This window comes from Pinus tabuliformis, chromosome 9 (assembly GCF_031772625.1).
Source record: "Pinus tabuliformis cultivar Carrire ecotype Pingquan chromosome 9, CPIR1, whole genome shotgun sequence".
Taxonomy (NCBI): domain Eukaryota; kingdom Viridiplantae; phylum Streptophyta; class Pinopsida; order Pinales; family Pinaceae; genus Pinus; species Pinus tabuliformis.
In genome coordinates this window covers 1,581,732,660-1,581,757,754 of record NC_142307.1, presented here as the reverse complement: position 1 = coordinate 1,581,757,754, position 25,095 = coordinate 1,581,732,660, and the positions used below count along the sequence as shown (strand labels likewise).

Sequence of the window (25,095 nt, the reverse complement as noted above, 5' to 3'; positions counted from 1 at the left end):
CCATTAAAATTCTTAAAAACATTATTAATATTGATTTCTAATATTATCAATATTAATTAATTTTAATATATTAATTATTATTATTATTATTTTATTAATAATATTTATACAATATACTAATATTAATTATGGTTAATATTAATACATTAAAAATTTAATATTAATACAATTTACTAATAACTAATTTTAATACATTAATTATTATTAATATTAATGAAAAATTTTAATACAATATTACTATTCATTAGATACTAATATATATAAAAATAAAAATAAATATTTATTTCACATTATTAAAATTATTAATGATTAATATTATTTATTAGTTCATTACTAAGGTTTAATAATATTAAGATAAAGAATTATTAATATTATTTATTAAGTTCATTATTAAGGTTTGAAAAAAAATAAAAAATAAATAATTATTCAAGTATATAATTAAAATTCTTAAAAACATTATTAATATTGATTTCTAATATTATCAATATTAATTAATTTTAATATATTAATTATTATTGTTCTTATTACTTTATTAATAATATTTATACAATATACTAATATTAATTATTATTAATATTAATAGATTAAAAATTTAATATTAATACAATTTACTAATAATTAATTTTAATACAAGCAGTAATACTCTGACAAGCATCAGTACCAACCAAGTTGCGGAAAACTGAACCCGCACTCCTGAGAACCCTAACGCGCGAGCGCGCTGCCTTGGCCGCCATCAGATCTCTAGTTCGCGCCCCTCTCTTTCCTGATGGCCCCTCCGGAGGCTCCACCGGAGGAGGTCGCTCAGCAGCTGGCTTTCTCAGCTCTTGTTAGCTCCTTGCCGCCTCAACGAGCTCGCCCAGCCATTTCAAAATTTGTAAAAAAAATAGAAGGATTACAAGAGGTTTCCCTTCCTCCTACTCTACCTAGAATGGCTGCACTTGCTTTGGCCGAAAAGGGTCTGATAGGGAAATTCACTGGTCTTTGGCCCTCACCTAAAACTGTTCAGAGGTGGGTGGAAAGAAATTGGTCGGACAAAATCCAAGGGAAAATTGCTATTAGATTTTGTGGGAAGGGTTACTTCACCTTCCACTTCGAGACAAAGAATGACAAGGATCTGATATTTCGCAATGGGCCATATTTTATGGACTCCAGAGGTCTGTACTTAAACAAGTGGACGCCAGATTTCGATCCAGAGCTTGATATTCCTAATGCGGTTCCTGTTTGGGTTCGCCTCCCCCATCTCCCATTACACTGCTGGGGAGATGAATCTGTGCGAGCCATTGGAAATGCAGTCGGCAAATATATTGACAGAAGCGAGCCGAGAGACAACATTCAAGCATGTGCCCATATCTGTGTTGAGGTTGACCTGGGCAAAGGACTTCCAGAAGCCATCAAGATCAAAGTCGATGAATGGTCGCACATACAACAGCTCGATTACGAACAGATCCCCTTTAAGTGTAAGGTATGTCACGAGTATGGTCATTTTGCTAATCGCTGTACTAAGATCATTAATGTGGATAATAATACTCAAGAACAGCAATGGGAAGTGGTAAAAAAAAAAATCAGCCCCTAGTCCCTCTTTACCCAATGAACCTGGTCCCTCCTCTCATAAAACCTTTGCCCAAATCCCATCTCCTCCGCCTTCCCCTCCTCATCAATCTCAATCCCCTGGATTTGGAAAATCCCTTCAATCTCCTCCATCCTCCAACCCCTTCCATGTTCTTTCCCTCCCTGAAGATGACCCTACTCCTTCGAACCCTCCTGATCATCCCTCTTCCCCTCACTCTATGACTGCCCTTCCTCCCCTCTTAATTGAACCCCTCCCCCCTAGAATAACCCGAAGCAACTCCAAGGATCAGGGATCTTCCTTTGATGGCCAAAAGAAGCCGTGGAGAAAGACTACAAAACAGCATAGGGATGAAAACGCGCAGAAATACATAGCCCTTGGTGTGCAGAATCCAATAGAATCTTACATTCAGGGCATAAAATATCAAGAAGTAGCAAGCAGAGACAAGGGAGGCAGAGCACCTCCTCGAATCATAGGTCTGAAATGATTAAAATACTTTCTTGGAACAATAGGGGACTTGGGCACCCCTCTAAAATCAATGCTCTAACAGATCTTATAGTGCAGGAGAAACCATCCATCATATTACTACAGGAAACAAAGCAAAGAGAATCAGAAATCAACAAGATCATTGGAAAGTATAAATATTACAAAGGAAGCATATGTGAAGCTAGAGGAGCTTCTGGAGGAATTACCACCATCTGGAACCAAAATGATTGGCAAAGTGAAGCTGAGCTAATCGATCAGCATTGGATAAAAACAATTCTGAGAAATAATATCAGCAATCAACAGATTGTCATCTTTAATGTATATGTTCCCAATCATTACAGGGATAAAGAAATCTGCTGGGAAGCTCTTAGTAATCACATTATGGAAGAAGACAATAGCAACATCACAGTAGGCAGTGAATTCAACTTAATTCTGCATGCTAATGAAAAGCGAGGGGGGAATTTTCTGCCAGATCCTTTCAGGAACCAAATGGAAAATATAATGCACACTAGTGATCTAATAGATATAGCTCCAAAAAATCGCAAGTTCACATGGAGAAATCGAAGGCTAGGCAGCCACAATATGGAGAGGCTAGATCGATTCTTGGTTAATATCTCCCTCCTATCAACCTTCTCATCTATAAACTCCGCCCTTTTACCCTTTACCGTTTCATACCACTATCCAATCACACTCGCATTGAATACTCACTGCGCCCTTGGTCCGCTTCCATTTAAATACAATCATATTTGGAGCGATCATCAAGCTGCCCGAAACATCATCCAGCTCACCTGGGGACAGCATATTGAAGGGTCCCCAAGCTACATATGGGAGAAAAAAAATTAAAGAATGTGAAAAAAGCGCTTCGATACTGGGCCAAATCGCACTATAAGGAGCCAGAACAGGAAAAACATGAGCTAAAACTTCAAATTACTGAACTTCAATGCACAATAGAACAAAAGGAATACTGCCATAACGAAAAAGTACAAGAAGAAGAGCTGTACAATAAATTGAGAAAAATTAAAAGGCAGGAGGAAGAAAAGTGGTGTATCAAATCAAGGCAAATATGGCTAGAAAGTGGGGACAAGAATACCTCCTTCTTTCATAAACAAGCCACTGCAAGACAAGTCAGAAACACCAATGTAACTGCCATTACGGACAGCGCAGGGACTCAACATGTGGAACAAATAGATATCAAAGAAGCAACCACAGAACATTTTAAGGACCTTTTAATCGAAGCATAGGAGGAAGAATCTTATGATGATTTGCTACAACATTTGCATTCTAAAGTCACAGATGATCTGAATAAAACCTTGACAGTAGAAATAAAAGAGGAAGAAATAGTTGAAGCAATCTGGAGCCTCCAGCCCAATAAGGCACCTGGACCAGATGGTTTCACGATTTGTTTTTACAGGGACTACTGGGAGTTGATAAAGAAGGACCTCATAAAATACATCAAGTGGATCCAAAAAAAATGAAAAATAGGTGGATATACAAATTCTACCCACTTGGCCCTCATTCCTAAGGAGAACCGCCCATCCAATTTCTCTCGCTTCAGGCCTATATCTTTATGCAATTCATCATACAAAATTTTCACTAAAATCATAGCCTCTCGGCTCAAACCTCTTCTACCGATGCTGATCTCAGAAAACCAAGGAGGCTTTATGGCTAATAGACAAATTTCAGACTCTATTCTTCTAGTTCAAGAGGCCATACACTCAAGTCATGCAAGGAATGAGAAAGGCTTCATTCTGAAACTAGATCTGGCCAATGCCTTTGACAGGGTAAGGCATTCATTTTTATTTGCAGTTCTTCAAAGGATGGGCTTCTCACCTCTCCTTATTAATGTCATAAGAGCCTGCATCTCTGGACCTTGGATCGCTCCCCTCATCAACGGAAGACCCGGACCCTCCTTTCAATCCTCAAGAGGACTAAGGCAAGGTTGCCCCTTATCCCCTTATCTCTTCATCCTCATGGCAGAATCATTTAGCTATGCCCTTGACCAAAAGAGGCAGTCAGGCCTCATTACGGGCATCAAGTTTGAAGATGGCATTAAAAATATAAACCACTCTCAATTTGCCGATGACACCCTTCTGCTAGGGGGGGCAACCACCATTATTGCAAGAAGATTCAAGTCCCTGCTTGACAAGTTTATGAGATATTCAGGAGGTCAAATAAATCACCTTAAAAGCTGTATTTATGGATGGAATGCTTCATCCCAAATGATACATAGCATTGCCAATGTTTTTGGTGTCCCCTACAAGTTAAATTGGGACTGTTTCAGTTACTTTGGAATGTCGGTAACCATAGGGAAAGCAAAGACTGGATTCTGGGACTTAACGCTAGACAAAATTAAAAGCAAAGTTCAGAAATGGGGAACTCTGTGGCTCAATCCAGCTGGGCGACAGGTTCTTCTAAAATCAGGTCTCTCCTCCCTCCCCTTATATCAATTTTCTCTGGCCCAAGTTCCATCTTCATTCCACCGAAAAATGGATAGCATCCTCAGATTTTTCTATGGCAAGGGGGCAAGAATGAAAAGAAAAAATACAACCTAGTAAAGTGGAAACAGGTCATTCAAAGTCCAAAGAATGGAGGTCTTGGCATTAGGTCCCCATCTCTTATGAATTTAGCATTTGGTGGGAAATTGATTTGGATACTAATGGACAATCAACCTGCATGGTGGAAAAAAGTCCTGGAATCAAAATATCTTAATCAGTCAAGAAAGCAAATTCTCACTTCTGAGATCCCCAACAGACATTGTACAAAGATATGGAAACTTTGTAAAAAAGCCATCGTCTTCATGGCACAAAATGTTTCCAAAGTGCCAAAAGGAGGCAAAACGGTGAACTTTGGTTCGGACAAAATCATGGGGAACCCTCCCATAAACAGTCTTCCAGGTATGGACCCTATAATTCATTATCTTCAAAGTAAAGGCATATCTAACCTGAGTCAAATCTCTCAATGGAATGTATCATCTAATGCCTGGGTACAATGGGAATTTCCACCCATACCCCACCATCTTAAAGGTAGCTTTGATTCTCTTTGCAACTGTCTGCACAGTATTGCACCCACCATTAAAGGTGAAAAGGATGAGTTTCGTTGGGACCCTTCAGGAACAAATTATTCCATCAAAGCAGGATACAGCTACTTGAGTAGCAAGGAACACCCCACTGTTGTTTGGGCTCACGGGAAGATTTTAAAAAGAGCTGAAGCAATTCCAAAGATCAAATTTTTCATGTGGACACTTCTGCATGGTAAACTTTTAACTGCAGAGAATCTCAGGAAAAGAGGCATTTTCGGACCCTCTAGGTGTCCCAACTGTCAAGCGGCGGAGGAATCCATACAACACTTATTTATTTCTTGTCCCTTTGCAGCCTCATGCTGGAACAACATCATCCCCTCTGCACCCCCTATTTGGAATTCCCAACATTCTATTGATGAAGCCTTAAACAACTGGAGGAGAAATTATCCTTGGCAATCAGCGAAGCAAAATCCAGCTAAAAGAGTTTGGAACACCATTCCTTTTGCTCTTCTGTGGCGCATATGGATCGCTCGAAATAGTATGATCTTCCAAGATAAAACAACTACAATCAGGCACATTCTCATTAAAGCATCAAGCCTTGCCTCAGAAACTATAGCATCTAAGATAACAAAGAGAATCGATCCCGTCAGCCTATGGGCAGAGGAGCGAAATTTTATTTGGAATCTTATAGATAGGTCTAGCAACATTTCAACAACAAAGATCAGTAAGTTCAAAGGCAAAGCCAACAACCCTGAATGGAAAATCCGCCTCACAAAAGACGAGTTCAGTAAATGGCTCCTTCCAAAGAAATCTCTCTTTATTCTTTGACGGAGCTTCTAAATCTAATCCGGGAGCTGCCGACGCAGGGGGCATCATTCTTGATCCTTTAGGCGCACCTGTGTCCTCCTTTGAATGGGGTTTGGGAAATCTAAGCAACAACCAAGTTGAAGCTCTGGGTCTTTACCAAGGTATCTTACAGCTTAAGAACCAAGGGATCAACAAAGCCCTCATTTTTTGCGACTCGGCTATAATAATCAGTTTAATGAATAGCAACAGACAAGCATCCAATCTTTTTCTCCATCAAATCATCAGTCGTTGTAAAAATCTGCTGTCTCAGGACCTGGAATACCATTTCTTACATGTCCTACGATCCAACAACCAAGAAGCGGATAAGAGAGCTAGCCAGGCCAGCTCTCGGGAAAAAGGAAGCCTCTTATGCAATCATGCGAGCCTGCACCAATTCATCCCCTGATTCACATGATTGTCCCAAATCGCCTCTCTCCAATGAACTGCGCCTCTGTCATTAAGGACTCTGACCAAATCCAATACACTTTTGATTCCCTCTGCAGCAAATCTCTGTCTACGCAGTTGAATCTCATTCTTGAAGATTTTGAAACAGCAAATTGGATCTTAATCAGCAGAACTCGTGATCTCCGACAGCCATCCTGAGGCCTCCAACACCCGACATATCAGCCATATCACCATTTACTAGATGTACTGCAAAACCAGTCTGCTGCTGTCCCAATTCATAAGAATTTATACTTGTTCTAGTATCTTACAAGCGAACAGTAAAGGCATTTTTGTGTATTGCCACAATGAAATACAGTCACAAGCAACTACTGTGATTTCATCTATTGTAAAACCAGAGCTTAGTCTCCTCCAACTTTTTTGAATATAACAAGCAACCGATTTTGTAAAAAAAAAATAATAATTAATTTTAATACATTAATTATTATTAATATTAATGAAAAAATTTAATACAATATTACTATTCATTAGATACTAATATATATAAAAATAAAAATAAATATTTATTTCACATTATTAAAATTATTAATTAGTTCATTACTAAGGTTTAATAATATTAAGATAAAGAATTATTAATATTATTTATTAAGTTCATTATTAAGGTTTGCAAAAAAAAAAATATTAAATATTATTCAAGTCTACAATTAAAATTCTTAAAAGCATTATTAATATTGATTTCTAATATTATCAATATTAATTAATTTTAATATATTAATTATTATTATCATTATTACTTTATTAATAATATTTATACAATATACTAATATTAATTATTATTAATATTAATGAAAAATTTTAATACAATATTGATGATGATGATGATGATGATGATGGTTAACGTCCGCTGAGACCAAATAATGGTCTATCGGATCTAAAGAAACAAATTATCTATTTTGATTTGAGATTTTATTCCTATGCTCAAAAAGCTTGGAGAGAAGCCTCCCGAGCTCATTATAATTTTGACATTGTAAAAGGCTAGGAAGGTCAGTGTTGTAACAAAGATTGTGAAACTGAGATCTAATGTGGTTATACGCGGGGCACTCTAAGAGGAAGTGGTTTTCATCCTCGATGTTCCTATTCTCACATATATGGCAGATCCTTTCCGTCCATGGCGTTTTAGGAACTGCGCAACGACCTATTTCACTATGGAGCTCATGAGAATTCATTCTAATCTTTGCTATATTAATTTTCTTCTTTGAGCTAGTTAAAATAGAGAGATACTTTTGATCTCCTAGGGTGGGGTTGATGACCTTCTTATAATAACTTAATTTTCTTTTAGCCGCTAAATCTTTCTCACACCACATTTTTTCTTTGAACTTAGAAGTAACAATATCTTTAATGTTATTTATGTTTTGCAATGCATCATTTTCGTTGATCTCCCAATAGTTTAACCAGGCCCTTGTGTCTTTATGCCACCCTCGATTGAGCCTTAGGTGGTTTTGGCTAGAATTTAAAGCTAGCTTAGGAAGTCTATGATCATCTATGTTACTGATTTTGTGCTTGTACAATAGAAACCTAAGCATAGCTAGGCTCTCAATAGGGGAAAGACCTGCTTCTATAAGGAGAATAGGATAGGGTGTATTACTTTTAATTTTCAGGTTATAAGTTATAAAACGCTTCTGGATTTGCTCAATCTTTCTCCATGATTCTCTAGAGATGCTGCAACCCCAAACCTCACAGCCATATAAGATAACAGGAGTGACTAAAGTCTCAAAGAGGAACTTCTTTTTATCCCACATTACGAGGTTTGCTATTTTACAATTATTTTCAAGACCAAAGTAAGCTTTCCACCCCCCATTAATCCTTTTCTCAATGCTATGGTTCCAGTTGAGCTTGTGATGAATATCAATTCCTAGGTACTTGTAAGAATACACTTCCTCCAAGTTATTATTGTCATACATAAAATTAGCGTAAGTGTCCTTCTTGGATTTGATAATCATAACTTTTGTTTTGTCAGTGTTAACAGTCATACCCATGGTAGAGCAGAAATCCTTAAGAAGCCTGAGTTGCTTATCAAGATCAGATGGGCACCTTGCCAAAAGAACAATATCGTCAACATAAAGAAGAAGGATGACGACTATCCCAGCTAAGATCGTGCCATCACATCCTGCTTCCTCTAAATAGCCTTCGAGCTTATCGATGTAAATGCCAAATAGGGTAGGGGAGAGGGGGCAACCTTGTTTAACTCCGATGTTATGTACACTTAATATCTTTCGACCACCCTTCGTTGCTCTTTAGCTTGGCAATTACATTCTCGTATAACCTTATAGTGGCAGCTCTCAACTCGAGAGGAACATTTAGCTCTTCTAATCTATTCCAAAGGTTGTATCTAGGAACTGTATCGAAAGCCTTTCTAAAGTCCACAAAGCAACAAAATAAATTGGATTTATCATTACGACATTCCTCCGCAATGATCCTAAGCATAACAAGGTGGTCTGTTGTTGAGTGATGCCTTCTGAAACCTGCTTGGCCTTTAGCCCTCTTACCTTCACTTTCAAGCCATATGCTTAACTTCTTTTCCAAAATACTACCATATAACTTGGCTAAGAGAGGGATGATCATAATTGTTCGATAATTAGAGGGGTTATTTGTATCCCCACTTTTAAAAATAGGGATAATGAGGCTCTCAGTCCAAGGTTTAGGGAACCCTTGCTTGACTGCTTGATCGAAAAGCTTGTGGATGTGGGGGATGAGGACAGGACCTCCAATTTTTAAGATTTCCGCTTGGTAACCTTCAATGTCCTTAGCTTTCTCATTAGCGAGGCGATTAACCCCAAACTTAATGTCTTCTAAAGAGAAAACTTCTTTCGTTGTGAGAAGGGTTTCCAAATTATCCATGACATTTGGAGATTCATAAAGCTTTTTAAGATAGGAATTCCAATTGTGAAGAGAAATTTTATTATTATCCTTAGTCTTCCTAGTTAGAATCTGCCTCCAAAATTTCTTAGGAGCTACCTTAGAGAGGTGTAAGAGATTCTCCTGTCTTTGAGGAATGTACTGCCTCTTTTTCCTTTTAGTTAGGGCTTTGTATATTTTTATCTTGTCCATTTTAAGAGATTCATCAACAGCTTCCTTAATTGCTCTCCTTGCCCTTTTACAATCTTTGTCATACCATGGATTGGTTTTGCTATTTCTTTTATTATTTGAAACTTCAATTGAGAACTTGTTAATAGAATATGAGAGGGTTGTAGTAAAATTATGATAGAGGTCTTCTATGTTGTATATATTAGATAAAGGAAGAAAATTAGTTTTTAATTCATTTAGAAAGAGATCATTTTTATTTCTATCAAATATTAAGTTCTTTTGGCTATAAGTATTATTTTCTATGGGAACTCTATGCATGACAAAATTGAGAGTTATAAGTAAAGGCCTGTGATTAGAGTCAGGTTCGTGGTCGTTTAAGATGTCAAAATTTATTATTTCGTTGTATAATGGGAGATCGGAAATAACGTAGTCTACCACGCTGCTACCAAGTCCATGGATGCAGGTCATCTTGCTGGAATTGGGCCACTTCTTTAGACCGTTGCAAATTATGAGATCCTGAGCACTACAAAGCTTGACTAGCTCCGACCCAAACAAATTTTCCCCGAGATCTTCAGAGCTCCTTTTGTACCTGCTAGCCAGAGTAGGGTCTTCGTCTAACCAAAGAGGATTAGGGTTGGAATGATTGCTTAGAATAATAGCTTGGTTCTTTGAAGTTCGAGCATTAAAGTCACCTATTACAAGGATATTACCATCATTCCTTAGGCTAGAAATATCATTCTCTAAACCATTGTAAGGGTTAGTTTTATCTAGATTCTTCTTCTTATAGAAGTTAGAATTAATGGGGGGAAATAACATATTGCTATGTAGGACTTTTTATTATTATTGTCTTTGATCTCTATCCAACTATATTGGTTGTGAGGGTCGTTTTTATAAATCCTAACATGGGGGGAGATGTTCTTCTTAATGTAACAATTTATTCCCCCAATGCGTCTACGAGAGGATCGCTTGTTCTAGGTAGACCATAGCGTAAAGCCATCTATGTTAGGGACCTTAGATTCTTCGTGCTCCCAAGTTTCAACAAGCAAAATAATATCAACATCATTTGAAATCCAACTTAACTTGGGGCCTTTGTTCCATGGAAAGCCCCGACAATTCCAAGAAAGGATCCAGAGCATGTTTAATTGCTATTGATTACTATCTTTTTAGTTTCTATCTCGAATAAAGGCTTTTCTATTTCTGATTATTGCCCATTTTCCTTCCTTTCTAGCTTCTTTTACCTTTTGAACCTCCTTTCTTAATTCTGCTTGATCTTCTGGAATGAGATCTTCATTTATGAATATTCCTGTTCCTTTTAGACTTGAGGTTTTACTAAGTATGTCGTGCTTATGATCAGTGGAGCTCACCTTTATGCGGATTAGTCTTCCTTTATTCTCGGTTAATTTCCCCAACCTTGTTGCTTCTATGAGACACAATGTTTCAATTCGTAATCTATTATGTAGTTTTGTCTAGGCTAAGGCTAAAGTATCCTCATCCACTTCCTCTTTTAAACCAAATATTATAAGGTTTAAGGCCCTTTTGTTACGTTCGTGGTCTAATTCTATTAATTTTTTCATTTTATCTTTAATTGGTTTGATATCTAACTTATCTACCACATTATTTAGGGTGAGGCGGCTATTAACTTTTTCTTCTAGTTCTTTAATCATGTCTTTCATTTTAAGACTATCTAAAGTATCAGCATCTCCTTGCTAGGATGGTTGGTTAGTATCTTGGTTTTGTTTTTCTATAACCTGCAGTCTAGTCTCCATTGCCTCCATTTTATTCTCTAGTAGTTCTATTTTATTTTCTATTTGTTTTTGGATCGTGTCTTCAAGAGATGCAAATTTATTTTCCAGCATGGCTTCTAACTCTTTTTGTAGCTTGGCTTCTCTTTCTTCTCTACGTTTCTCTAAAGACTATTTATACTCATAAAGGCCTTGTAGAGTAACTGTGCTAGGTCTTCCCTTGGTAATCTTTGGTAACTACGGTGAAATATTCATACTTGAAATTATATGAGCAAATATGTATTAGAAAAAGAAAAAGATAAGGAATGTGTGCACCTGATATCAGCAAACCTGACTGCAGATCGCCCGTCTGCCCTTGGTAATCTTTGGTAACTGACTGCAGATCGCCCATGCCCACGCAGCCCGCAGACTGAAGAATATATGTGAAGAATATATAGAGTACGTTTTTAATTCTTTCAATGAGCCTTGAAATCTTTCACTGAAGAATATATGAGAAGAATATATAAAGTACGTGTTTAACTCTTTCACCAAGCCTCAGAACTCTTTCACCGAAGTATATATAGAGTACGTGTTTAACTTTTTCACCGAGCCTCAGAACTCTTTCACCGAGCCTCAGAACACTCTTACTGAAGAATATATAGAGTATGTTTTTAACTCTTTTACTGAGCCTCAGAACTCTTTCACCGAAGAATATATGCGAAGAATTACTATTCATTAGATACTATAATTAATATATATATATATAATATTTATTTCACATTATTAAAATTATTAGCTATTAATATTATTTATTAGTTCATTACTAAGGTTTAATAATATTAAGATAAATAATTTTTAATATTATTTATTAAGTTCATTATTAATGTTTGAAAAAAAAGAGTAAAAAATAAATAAATAATTATTCAAGTATACAATTAAAATTCTTAAAAACTTTATTAATATTGTTTTGTAATATTATCAATATTAATTAGTTTTAATATATTAATTATTATTGTTATTATTAATTTATTAATAATATTTATTCAATATACTAATATTAATTGTTATTAATATTAATAGATTAAAAATTTAATATTAATACAATTTACTAATAATTAATTTTAATGTAATTTTATTTTTTTGCGTAAAGACTAATTCTATTAGAAGGAAAGAAAAATAAAATTACAAAGAGGTAGAAGCCTCAGCCGAGAGTGACTGGGTGCCTTCAGGACACCAAAACTGTCCCAAAATTGGGAAAACCAATTAAACATCGACAAGACCAGAATTACATAGGAGAGAGAATACATCGACAGAACCAAAATTACAGAAAAGTTGTACCCACCAGCAGTAAAAAAACCACAAACTGGAGTAGCATGATCCAGATTATCCACAATATTGTGTTTATTTTGTCGACATTTCAAACCCCAAAGGAGGTCCATCATCAGGACTAAGAGAGAATATGAATGATACTTCCTTGAGAGAAGAATATTTTGACCATAGTATAAATAAACCTAGATCTTGATTTATAAAGAAGCCGACCCTTATATATCAATTCTTTTTTATTTTTATTTTTATTTCAATTTATTATAATAATTCTAGTTTAATTATTTTAATTTAGATTATTTTTCTTTAATTATTCCAATTGTTTTAATTATCTAATTAATTGTAAGTTTTCTTTAAGTTTTACTTCTTTCTTCCATTTTTTTTTTTAAATCAAAAGCTAATTTTGGTTATTATTAAATAATTTTTAGTTTAATTAATTGACTAATTATAATTAATTTTAATTAGAATTAATTTAATTTAACTGATTAAAATAAATTAATTTATTAATTTTAATTAATTTAATTTAATTAATCTAATTAAAATTAAATTAATTAATTTTATTAATTTTGAAAGCCTCTAATACTATGCTTCTAAAGGCTTGGAGGGGTTTATTTGTCTAATTAGGGGAAGCCAATTTCCACTAATCTCACTCCCATTGTCCCTATTGAGGTTCTGAGGAAATTTCATAATTTCGATGGCCTCTCTGATTTTTCTTTTTTGATAATTATCCTCTCTTGCAATTATTTTAGCGTCTTCCAAACACACATGATGTTTGGTTTTGGATGAGTGTTCTACAAGGGCTGATGTACGGGATCTCTCATTCTTTATATTAGCTCCGTGCTCTTTAAGTCTTATTTTCAGAGACCGACCTGTTTCCCCAATATAACTCTTGCCACAAGAGCAATCAATTTTGTACACACCCTTGAGTTGTTGACGATTGATGTTATCCTTTACTGACCTCATCATTTGCCTTATTGTTCCACATGTTGTAAATTGGGTGTTTATGTTATTCTTTCTTAAAACCACAGACTGCTAATCCACAAGAAATTAACCAAAACCATCAGACCAAGAACAACCGAAACTAACCAATGAGCAGTGAACAAAACACTTTGAGAAGTCGCGAGGGGGTCCAGGTGGCATCACATGAGGATGTCCGGGTCCAGAGGCTCCTCAACAACAGGGCAAGCATTACCATACCAGATTTCACCATCCCGCACCATGTCACCAGCTCCGCTGCCATCTGGAGAAACCATCGTAGGGCAGGTGCCGCTTGAGCTGCCCGCAATGTCCACTGCAACAGTGGCGCCATGAGAACTGCCACCAGGTGGCCGCGTGTCGTCTGGAATGTCCCCCTCCTCATGCTGACCTCCACGCTCATCCTCCTTACCTTCTTCTACAAGGTTTTGCACCGAGCCATGCCTTCCTTCAACTCTATAAGCGCTCTGAGAGAGCTCAGCTGAGATACGCGCAAGAGCATGAGGCTGGGCCTCTTATCCTGAGAAAATGATGGTGATATTTGCCGTAATAATAGGCCTATTCAAGTTACTCTGAAACCAAAAATGAGTCGACTGGAAAGCATTGTGCGGGAAGGGTCTGCGAAGCAGACTGGACGGGGGAGAATTGGTGCTGGATGAAGGTGGAGAAGCAGGGAGGGGAGGCTTCTCAATGAACTGAGGAGCTTGAGAACGCGTGTGGCCACCACGACTCCCGCTATGGCGGCTTCTGATGCAGTGCCGAACCATGGCAAGGCTGCGCAGGGGATGCTCAGAGAAATGGGAATCTTTGACGGGAGGATGAGAGAGCACAGAGGGAGCCTGATCAGACTTCAGCGAGCAAGGCTTGGGAGGGGAAAAGGGAGACCCAATTTCACATTCCAGAGCCAACAGGATCGAGCAGCGGGTGCCAAAAACCATTCTGCTGCAAGGGATACCAGCAAAGGGCGGACGAAAGCTAGAGGACGGGATGCAAACAATGTAGTTGATGGCCGAATGCTCCATGCTTAAACCAGAAGCGGCCTTGTCTCGGCCAGTGTGTGCATTTACTTCATACTGCAAGCGTACCTGCTCTCGCCTAAGGCGAGCCATCCAGTGCCAAGTCATGACAGTGAAAAACGCGCAAGCCAGCAGCTGGCAGGACCAAGCACTGCCATTCCCTAATGACACCATTAATGAACCTGATGGTCACCTGCATCTGGGTAATACATTAATTATTATTAATATTAATGAAAAATTTTAATACAATATTACTATTCATTAGATACTAATATATATAAAAATAAAAATAAATATTTATTTCACATTATTAAAATTATTAATTATTAATATTATTTATTAGTTCATTACTAAGGTAACAATATTAAGATAAAGAATTATTAATATTATTTATTAAGTTCATTATTAAGGTTTGATAAAAATAAAATAAATAAATAAATAAATTATTCAAGTCTGCAATTAAAGTTCTTAAAAACATTATTAATATTGATTTCTAATATTATCAATATTAATTAATTTTAACATATTAATTATTATTATTATTATTAATTTATTAATAATTTTTATACAATATACTAATATTAATTATTATTAATATTAATATTAATAGATTAAAAATTTAATATTAATACAATTTAATAATAATTAATTTTAATACATTAACTATTATTAATATTAATGAAATTTTTTAAAAAATTTTGATACCATATTACTATTCATTAGATACTAATATATATAAAAGTAAAAATAAATATTTATTTCACATTATTAAAATTATAAATTATTAATATTATTTATTAGTTCATTGCTAAGGTTTAATAATATTAACATAAAGAATTATTAATATTATTTATTAAGTTGATTATTAAGGTTTAATAAAAAAAAATAATAAATAAATAATTATTCAAGTCTGCAATTAAAATTCTTAAAAACATTATTATTATTGATTTTTAATAATAATAATAATAATAATAATAATAATAATAATAATAATAATAATAATAATATTATTATTATTATTATTTATACAATATACTAATATTAATTATTATTAATATTAATAGATTAAAAATTTAATATTAATACAATTTACTAATAATTAATTTTAATACATTAATTATTATTAATATTAATGAAAAATTTTAATACAACATTACTATTCATTAGATACTAATATATATAAAAATAAAAATAAATATTTATTTCACATTATTAAAATTATTAATTATTAATATTATTTATTAGTTCATTACTAAGGTTTAATAATATTAAGATAAAGAGTTATTAATATCATTTATTAAGTTCATTATTAAGGTTTGATAAAAATAAAAAATAAAATAATAAAATAATTATTCAAGTCTGCAATTAAAATTCTTAAAAACATTATTAATATTGATTTCTAATATTATCAATATTAATTAATTTTAATATATTAATTATTATTATTATTATTATTAATTTATTAATAATATTTATACAATATACTAATATTAATTATTATTAATATTAATAGATTAAAATATTAATATTAATACAATTTACTAATAATTAATTTTAATACTTTAATTATTATTAATATTAATGAAAAATTTTAATACGATATTACTATTCATTAGATACCAATATATATAAAAATAAAAATAAAAATTTATTTCACATTATTAGAATTATTAATTATTAATATTATTTATTGTTCATTACTAAGGTTTAATAATATTAAGATAAAGAATTATTAATATTTTTTTCCGAAGGTGGCAAAACCTATCAAACTCAGGGGTCAAACCAACAGTGAGGACAGCCATCTCTGGCTGCTATCCGCGAATGTCGGTTTGACTCATCACCGTTATCAAGGAAAACCACGCCACCTGTAATAACCCACTGGTGGTCCGTAAGGGAGCAGGCTTTCACTCCTGCCAGATGCCTCTGGGTCTTGGGCCGTTAACCTGTTTCCTTACGTCCGAGGAAGACGAGCTCTTAGCCAAGCAGAAGCAGTTTTACGGCATACTCCAGGCCGAAAAGAATTATTAATATTATTTATTAAGTTCATTATTAAGGTTTGATTAAAAAAAAAAAAAAAAAAATTATTCAATTCCCCAATTAAAATTCTTAAAAACATTATTAATATTGATTTCTAATATTATCAATATTAATTAATTTTAATATATTAATTATTATTATTATTATTAATTTATTAATAATATTTATACAATATGCTAATATTAATTATTATTAATATTAATAGATTTAAAATTTAATATTAATACAAATTACTAATAATTAATTTTAATACATTAATTATTATTAATACTAATGAAAAATTAGTACAATATTACTATTCATTAGATACTAATACATATAAAAATAAAAATAAATATTTATTTCACATTATTAAAATTATTAATTATTAATATTGTTTATTAGTTCATTACTAAGGTTTAATAATATTAAGATAAAGAATTATTAATATTATTTATTAAGTTCATTATTACGGTTTGAAAAAAAAAGAGTAAAAATAAATAAATAATTATTCAAGTCTACAATTAAAATTCTTAAAAATATTATTAATATTGATTTCTAATATTATCAATATTAATTAATTTTAATATATTAATTATTATTATTACTATTATATATTTATTAATATATTTACACAGTGTATTAATATTAATTATTATTAATATATTAATAGATTAAAAATTTAATATTAATACAATTTACTACTAATTAATTTTACTACATTAATTATTATTAATATTAATGAAAATTTTTAATACAATATTAATATTACTATTCATTTGATATTAATATATAAATAAAATAAAATCTTAAATCAAAATAAATAATTTTTTTATTTAGGTCCGATAGATCATTGTTTGGTCTCAGCAGACGTTAACCATCATCATCATCATCATATAAAAATAAAAATAAAAATAAAAAATTTATTTCACATTATTAAAATTATTAATAATGTGTATTATTTATTAGTTCATTACTAAAGTTTAATAATATTAAGATAAAGAATTATTAATATTATATATTAAGTTCATTATTAAGGTTTGAAAAAAAAGTAAAAAATAAATAAATAATTATTCAAGTATACAATTAAAATTCTTAAAAACATTATTAATATTGATTTATAATATTATCAAGACTAATTAATTTTAATATATAACTATTATTGTTATTATTAATAAATTAATAATATTTATACAATATACTAATATTAATTATTATTAATATTAATGAAAATTTTTAATACAATATTATTATTCATTACATACTAATATATATAAAAATAAAAATAAATATTTATTTCACATTATTAAAATTATCAATTATTAATATTATTTATTACTTCATTACTAAGGTTTAATAATATTAAGATAAAGAATTATTAATATTATTTATTAAGTTCATTATTAAGGTGTGAAATAAATAAATAATTATTCAACAAAACAATTAAAATTCTTAAAAACATTATTAATATTGATTTCTAATATTTTCAATATTAATTAATTTTAATATATTAATTATTATTGTTATTATTACTTTATTAATAATATTTATACAATATACTAATATTAATTATTATTAATATTAATAGATTAAAAATTTAATATTAATACAATTTACTAACAATTAATTTTAATACATTAATTATTATTAATATTAATGAAAAATTTTAATACAATATTACTATTCATTAGATACTAATATATATAAAAATAAAAATAAATATTTATTTCACATTATTAAAATTATTAATTATTAATATTATTTATTAGTTCATTACTAAGGTTTAATAATATTAAGATAAAGAATTATTAATATTATTTATTAAGTTCATTATTAAGATTTGATAAAAAAATGAAAAATAAATAAAAAAATTATTCAAGTCTACAATTAAAATTCTTAAAAACATTATTAATATTAATTTCTATATTATCAATATTAATTAATTTTAATATATTAATTATTATTATTATTAATTTATTAATAATATTTATACAATATACTAATATTAATTATTATTAATATTAATAGATTAAAAATTTAATATTAATACAATTTACTAATAATTAATTTTAATACATTAATTATTATTAATATTAATGAAAAATTTTAATACAATATTACTATTCATTAGATACTAATATATATAAAAAGAAAAATAAATATTTATTTCACGTTATTAAAATTAGTAATTATTAATATTATTTATTAGTTCATTACTAAGGTTTAATAATATTAAGATAAAGAATTATTAATATTATTTATTAAGTTCATTATTAAGGTTTGAAAAAAAATAAAAAATAAAAAAAAAATTAATTAATTAATAATTATTCAAGTATGCAATTAAAATTCTTAAAAACAAAGTCGACATTCATCTCATCCTAAAATCTACTCTCCTCGCAACTATTTAAATCCCTCAATTAAGCTCTTCTACTATCAGCATTCAAGAAAGTCATGATAATGGATCCGAGTTGGGATTTGAAAAGTTGACGAAAATAAGTTTTATTGTGGATTCTCCAGTAACTATGTCTAATAAAACTTCTACTTTTATCTGACTAAATTATATTTTATTGAAAACTAACACATAAATATATAATTTATCACAATTTCATCAAATAATTATTTTTTATAATATTAAAATAATATTACAACCACTTTTATTTCAAATGTTATTTAACATCCATTGATATTCTTAATTATATAAATATTCATTATGAAATTAAAAATAAATAAATAAAAAGTAAACCTATTATTCTTTACAAATTTATTATTGTAAAATGTTAATTAGTTCAATCATATTAAATTAACATTCATTATGCAAATAAAAATAAATAAAGATGGTAAGCATATTATTTTTTGGTAAAATGTCTTTTTTTTCTAAGTTAGGTTAATTCTATTACTGATAAAATATTGTACACTGAGGCCTTAGCCTGTACCTATCCATGCCTGAGTAATGGCAAAAACCGCAGAGTCGAGATCTAGACTGCCCATAATGGGAAACCAGTCCGAATCAAAAAATGATTTCAAAATTTAGCTTGCTGCCCATGCAGGGGAAACCAGCAATGTGCACAATTTGTTATCAGTAGTCATAGAGAAACAAAAACCAACTAAGGAACCTAAAACCAGTAGTTCTTTTTCCTGGAACCCCATTAAAAAAAAACTAGAAAGCAAAGTTCCAAAAACCTGAGAGAAAAGACACGTGGCAGGTTGTGTAGCAAACACGAGGTAGACTGTGTGGCGGACACGCGGCAATCAAAGTGGCTGACTAGGAGTGAGGTGGAGACGATGGGTGTTCCTCCACGATGAAACACCTGTAATCCTCCATGTCGCCACCTGCCTGTTGCGAGGCCTCCGTGTTGCCAGCCTGCTGCACCAGATGTTCTTCCTTGATGAAATAGCGATAAGGGTCCATAACCTTGTCTGCGTGCTGGTCCTTGTCTGCCTCCTTCCCTGCTTGTCCCGTCTCCTGCTCAGTGTTCTTCTTCCCTACTTCGTGGGTGCTCATCTGAGCCATGTCTAGTTCAGCTTTGGTGTGGCTGCATCCTTCAGTGGTGCGTCCACCACCCGTAGTGTCCTGTCCCTCAATTACTCTGGTGCTACCACCACCCGCAGTGGCCTACTCCGCAATTGCTCTGGTGCGACCACCACCCTCAGTGGTCTGTCCCTCAATTACTTGCTCCGTCTCGTGAAAGAAAATGGAGATAGTGGCAGTGATGATGGGCCTGTTCAGGGCAGAACGAAAAGTGAATTGGGCATTCTGGGGATGCAGCTGTGGATGGGATGGAGTGCCGCTGGGAGGCAAAGCAGAAATGGAAGGAAAGCTACTGGGAGGCGAGGTAGGGGGCACCGAATGGAGGCAGTAAGATTGAGAGCGGCCTCTTCCACTACGGGTATTTGGGTAGCGCCTAGGAGCCTGCTCGGCCAGGGAGGAAGTGGTATCCGAAACTGGAGAATGCTAGGGGTGAGTCAGGCTTCCTCTACTTCCACCCCTGCGATTACACATACGGTGTCGCATTCTTGGCATATTGTCTTCAGAAGTTTGAGAATTCCTTCTGAGATTGGGCTCAGAGTGATGCAGAGACTCAGTTGAATTTGTGGACTGCTCAGCGGATGGATTAACAGCAAAGGCCGAATGGAAGACAAAATGGCATTCCAGGCTCTGGGTGAAGTGAATACCGGGGCCGAAATCAATGCAGCAAAGGAGGTGGCAGCATCTCCCGGTGGTTGTGCGGGAGCTAGGTGCTGTAGCAGCTTGAGGGTAGAGGCATTGCAGTGGCAGAGGATGATGGACAGGTGTAGAGGTGAAATTATCCTGGGAATTCATGTTTGCACAGAGCTGAGGTGGGTGGTGGCTTACAGGTTGGAGACGACACCCTCTTAAATTGCATTTATGGCTATTGTGAATGCTAGTTTTAGACCATTGTGCCAGTCTACGGAAGGCCATGTGGTCTAGCCACATGCCAACCCAATCGACCGCCACCTCATTGTCCTTGTTGATCACCCGCATCTGAGAGATGTGCTTCCTTGTGCACCAAGTCAGTGCATGCTTGTAATTGAGCTTGGTCATGTAAAATATTGATTGTGCCAGATTGTAGGACCTGATCATGTTCAACTCCTATATTTGCCAAGAGATCGGCTACCTTGTTGTTTTCTCTTTTGACATGAATGAATGTGGTAGCTCGTCTGTTTTTCATCCATTGCTCTATTAGTTCGAGCCTGGCCACTAGTCTCCAGCTGGTAGCGACTCTCGAAGCTGTGATTCCCATTTGTATTTGGGTAACCATGTGTATCAGAATTTGGGAGTCCCCTTCTATTATAATAGGATGAAAATTATGTTGATGCGCTAAGTTCATACCTTGCCACAGTCCTTCCATTTCAACAGAATTATTCGTGTCCCATCCAATTGAGCCAAAGTATATTAGCAGAGGTTGGCCTTCGTGATCTCTGAAAATTCCACCATGTCCTGCTTTGCCTGGGTTTCCCTTTGAGGCCCCATAAAAATTTAGTTTGATCACATTTTTTGGAGGGGGACTCCAATGTGAAGGCTGCTTGTTGATAGTGCTTACTTTGTTGGGATCAATTTGAACCTGTGGGAGCTTTAATTTCCAGTTGTCCCATATGCTCTGTTCCTGTGCCTGGGTGGGAAAGTCCTCAACACTCCATTGTTGGAGAGCTAGGGTTTCTTGAATATTCTGACATAAGTTGGTCCAGATGATCTCCAAAGTAGTGCTTTGATTTTTGAAAATTCTTTTGTTTCTTTCCTTCCAGATCGTCCAGAAAAGGAAGCCTGACAGAATTGTCCATAGAGCATTTAGAATTTTTCTGTTATATGGCTCAGATTCCAATTGCAAATGGTGCCTTTTATATCCCCTAAGATTCTGCAAGGTCACTGACATCTGAAAGTAAGTTTTTCCCATAATTGGTTAGCCATGTGGCAGGAGTCCATGAGGTGCTAAATAGTTTCTCCATGTTTTTGACAATTAGGACAGTAGGAGGGTCCCTGGAATCCTCTTTTAATTAAGTTGTCCCAAGTGAGAATTCTTTGATGATAGAGCAACCAGGTGAAAGTAGAGATTTTGGGCCATATTCCTGTCGTCCATAGGCGATTCCAAGCAGGATCAACTGGTTCCTGTGTTTGGAGCATCAGCTTATATGCTTCTTTTGTTGTGTAAGTTCCTCTAGGAGTATATCCCCATCTTAGAACATCTTTTCCATTGGTACATCTGATTTTCCTGCTGGTGAGTTCTTTGTGTAGCTCCGAGTTATAGGCTTCAGTTTCATGCTGTATTATCTGTGCAATAGGTTTCCATTGCCTAAAGCCTTGATTGGTACTTTGAGTCCAGTATTGTGCTACATGGTCGGTCTGGTTGATGTTGTTTCCATCATGATTTGTAAAGGGTAGGATTTCTACAATTTTTGGCCTCTGTTGCCATGAATCCACCCAGAAACACGTCGTTCGCCCATCGCGTATCTCCCAGAAGCTGTGCTTTTGTATTAGCTCTCTATGCTATTTTACTGCATTCTAGATTAGAGATCCTATGTCTGTGGTGGTGATTCTAATTAGCTCTTCTTGCGGATGATTTTTCACATATTTTGCAGTCCATATTTGTGCCCATGGCTTCTGTGGATTTGAAACCCACTGCCACCATAATCATGCTCCCATTAAAGTGTTACTGTGTTGTGGGTCTCGCAGTCCTAGACTCCCCTGCCTTTTTGGTGTACAGATCGTGATCCATTTTACAAGCGCCCATTTACGGTTTTGCCCTATGGAGCCCCATAAAAATTTGCGTTGCATAATTTTGATCTTTTTAAGTGTCCATTTCGGTGTTGCAAGAATAGAGAAGAGATATAGAGGCATGGATTGTAAAACAAGTATGAGCCTACTAGCCATGTTGAGAGTTCTGTAGGTCCAAGAAGATAGGTGGCTTTCAATTTTCTCAATGAGTTGTTGCCAGGAGGTGTGCTTTAAGGCTGAGTTAATCAATGGAGCACCCAAATATTTAGATGGAAGTTCAGCTTGTGAGAATCCTATGATTCTAGCAATTTTGGTAAAATTTTAATAAGTTCAAGTATATTGAATTAAGTTTTATTTTGATATTTTAATTTGATTTTTTTAGGTGTGTAAATTAAGATGGTAATTTATATCATATTAAATAAAAAAAAATAATATAAAATGGTTTTCTTATGTTTATTCATTTATTAAACATCTATTATAAAAGTAATTAGACCATTAACATAACATTATTGTTTTTGTCTAAATAAAATGTTTAAAATAAATAAAGAAACTTATTAGGTATTGTTTACTAAATCTTTTAATTCTTATTTTGTAGGTTTGAGAGCATTCATCAAAATATTATCAATGGGCATAATAACAATTACCATAGACAATTTTTATTGAATAGCTAATTCCACCTGAATTGTGATCATAGCCTTATCACCTATTTCAGAGTTTGTAAATTCCAAATTTGTAAGCTTATCTGCCATAGTTGTTATTTTATTATCTAACTTTTTGAGTTAGTTTTAAATGTCATCAAGACATATCAATATCTCTTGCTACTCTTTTGAGCTTTCCAACAATACTTTTCCAATTATAGTTTTGAGTTTCCAATAGATGTCAATAGTTTCCAATCTACTCCACAACTTCATCAATCTGCATTTAGTTATGCCTTCCTTTTCAATCTTTTAACTTCCTATTGAATCACTAGAGGGGTGTTTCTGTGATAAACATTGGTTGAAATAACTACCATTAGGGCATGAGAGGTAGATGGAACTATATTACTAAAGTGACCCCTACAACCACAACAGCCTCTACCTCGAAGCATGATTTTCGTCTAGCAAAGGGAGTAGAACTGGGGGTTAGTTTATATAGGAAGGCAGAAGGATAAGAGAGGGAAAATGCTAGATGCAAACCTCCAAGGGATAAAACTAAGCCCAATCACACACAACAATATTCATCTTTCACCCTGGAAACAAAATATTTGACACCTACATGAGTTCTTTGAAGATCTACAAATCCAACACATCCACTAGAAACATAACATTAAGGCTAAATTTCCCCCCAAAATGGTGTTGGTTCTCATGGCTATTTAGGGGAAGATCATCAAATCCACTCCCACTAGCACTTATGCGTCATCATTTTCCATCTACTAAGTTAAGTCCTTAAGTTTTGGGGACATGGATATGTTGGGGTTTTTTTCCTTTTGAGGACTTGTCTTGGAGTTGCACTTGACTTGTCCTAATCAATGTTTTTTTATCTGAACTTTCACTATATATATTTGATTCAATGAATAACAAGTGTGTGTTTTTTTTTCGTAGGAAAAAAAAGACACAAGGAACAACCCAGGACTCATAAACATCCCGCTTTAGTGTTGAGAGAAACATTAGGAATAGATAAAAGACAAATAAAACTGCTAGTCCGTTGTTAATGTAGGGATTCAAAGTTAGACCAAACAAACTTCACACCAAAATAAACCCAAATGTAGTCGAACTAGCCACACCAAGAGAGGAAACCAATATGACTGAAGCAGAAAGAAAGATAAAAGAAAGGATGACATTCCCAAGAATGCACTGCAAAGGTTAGTAATTTGCTAACAAAAGTGATCGAAGGGCATATTTGAGGCTCTCTTCCACTTGTATAAAGCCCTGTGAGTGGTGATAGGAACCAAATACCTCTAAACATAAACAAAAAGTCCTCGAGTCAAATTGAGGCTTTCTTCCTAAAACATCAAGTCAATAAAATCTAGAGAGTGGAGACAACTACCAAACCACTCAAAGATTTATTCCCAAACATAGCTATCAAATAAGGGTATCAACATAAGGACATTAAACTGAGTAAAAAACTATGATTATCTTATGGCTTTAATACTGTTAAACATATCGGAGAGACATGAATTTAAAGATCGTGATTCCCTATTCCATTCATCAAGAAACCCTTCAATATCACTACCAAATTTGATGGACAATAGACAATTAGCTATCAACGTACTATATAACTACAAACCTGTCCATAAAAGCTAGAGAATCCAAAGGTACTAAGTACTACTATAATTTCTTGCAAAGGCCACTGTTTTCATCATCTTTCTTCTTTGCAAATCAAATGTCCACATAAATTCTAGTGCCACTGCCATGAGTTCCCTGCTAATA

The 25,095-nt window shown here is 33.5% G+C and overlaps 1 protein-coding gene across 1 annotated transcript; it reads left to right on the top strand.

Moving 5' to 3' along the window:
- The first annotated feature begins 766 nt into the window (after positions 1-766).
- LOC149154740 (uncharacterized) lies at positions 767-1,573 on the top strand. Its single transcript, XM_089444218.1, has one exon. The coding sequence runs from the start codon at positions 767-769 to the stop codon at positions 1,571-1,573; it is 807 nt and encodes a 268-aa protein (XP_089300344.1).
- Positions 1,574-25,095: the final 23,522 nt, after the last annotated feature.

Coding starts and splice junctions, on each gene's coding strand:
- LOC149154740 (XM_089444218.1), top strand. CDS start 767: ATGGCCCCTCCGGAGGCTCCACCGGAGGAGGTCGCTCAGCAGCTGGCT.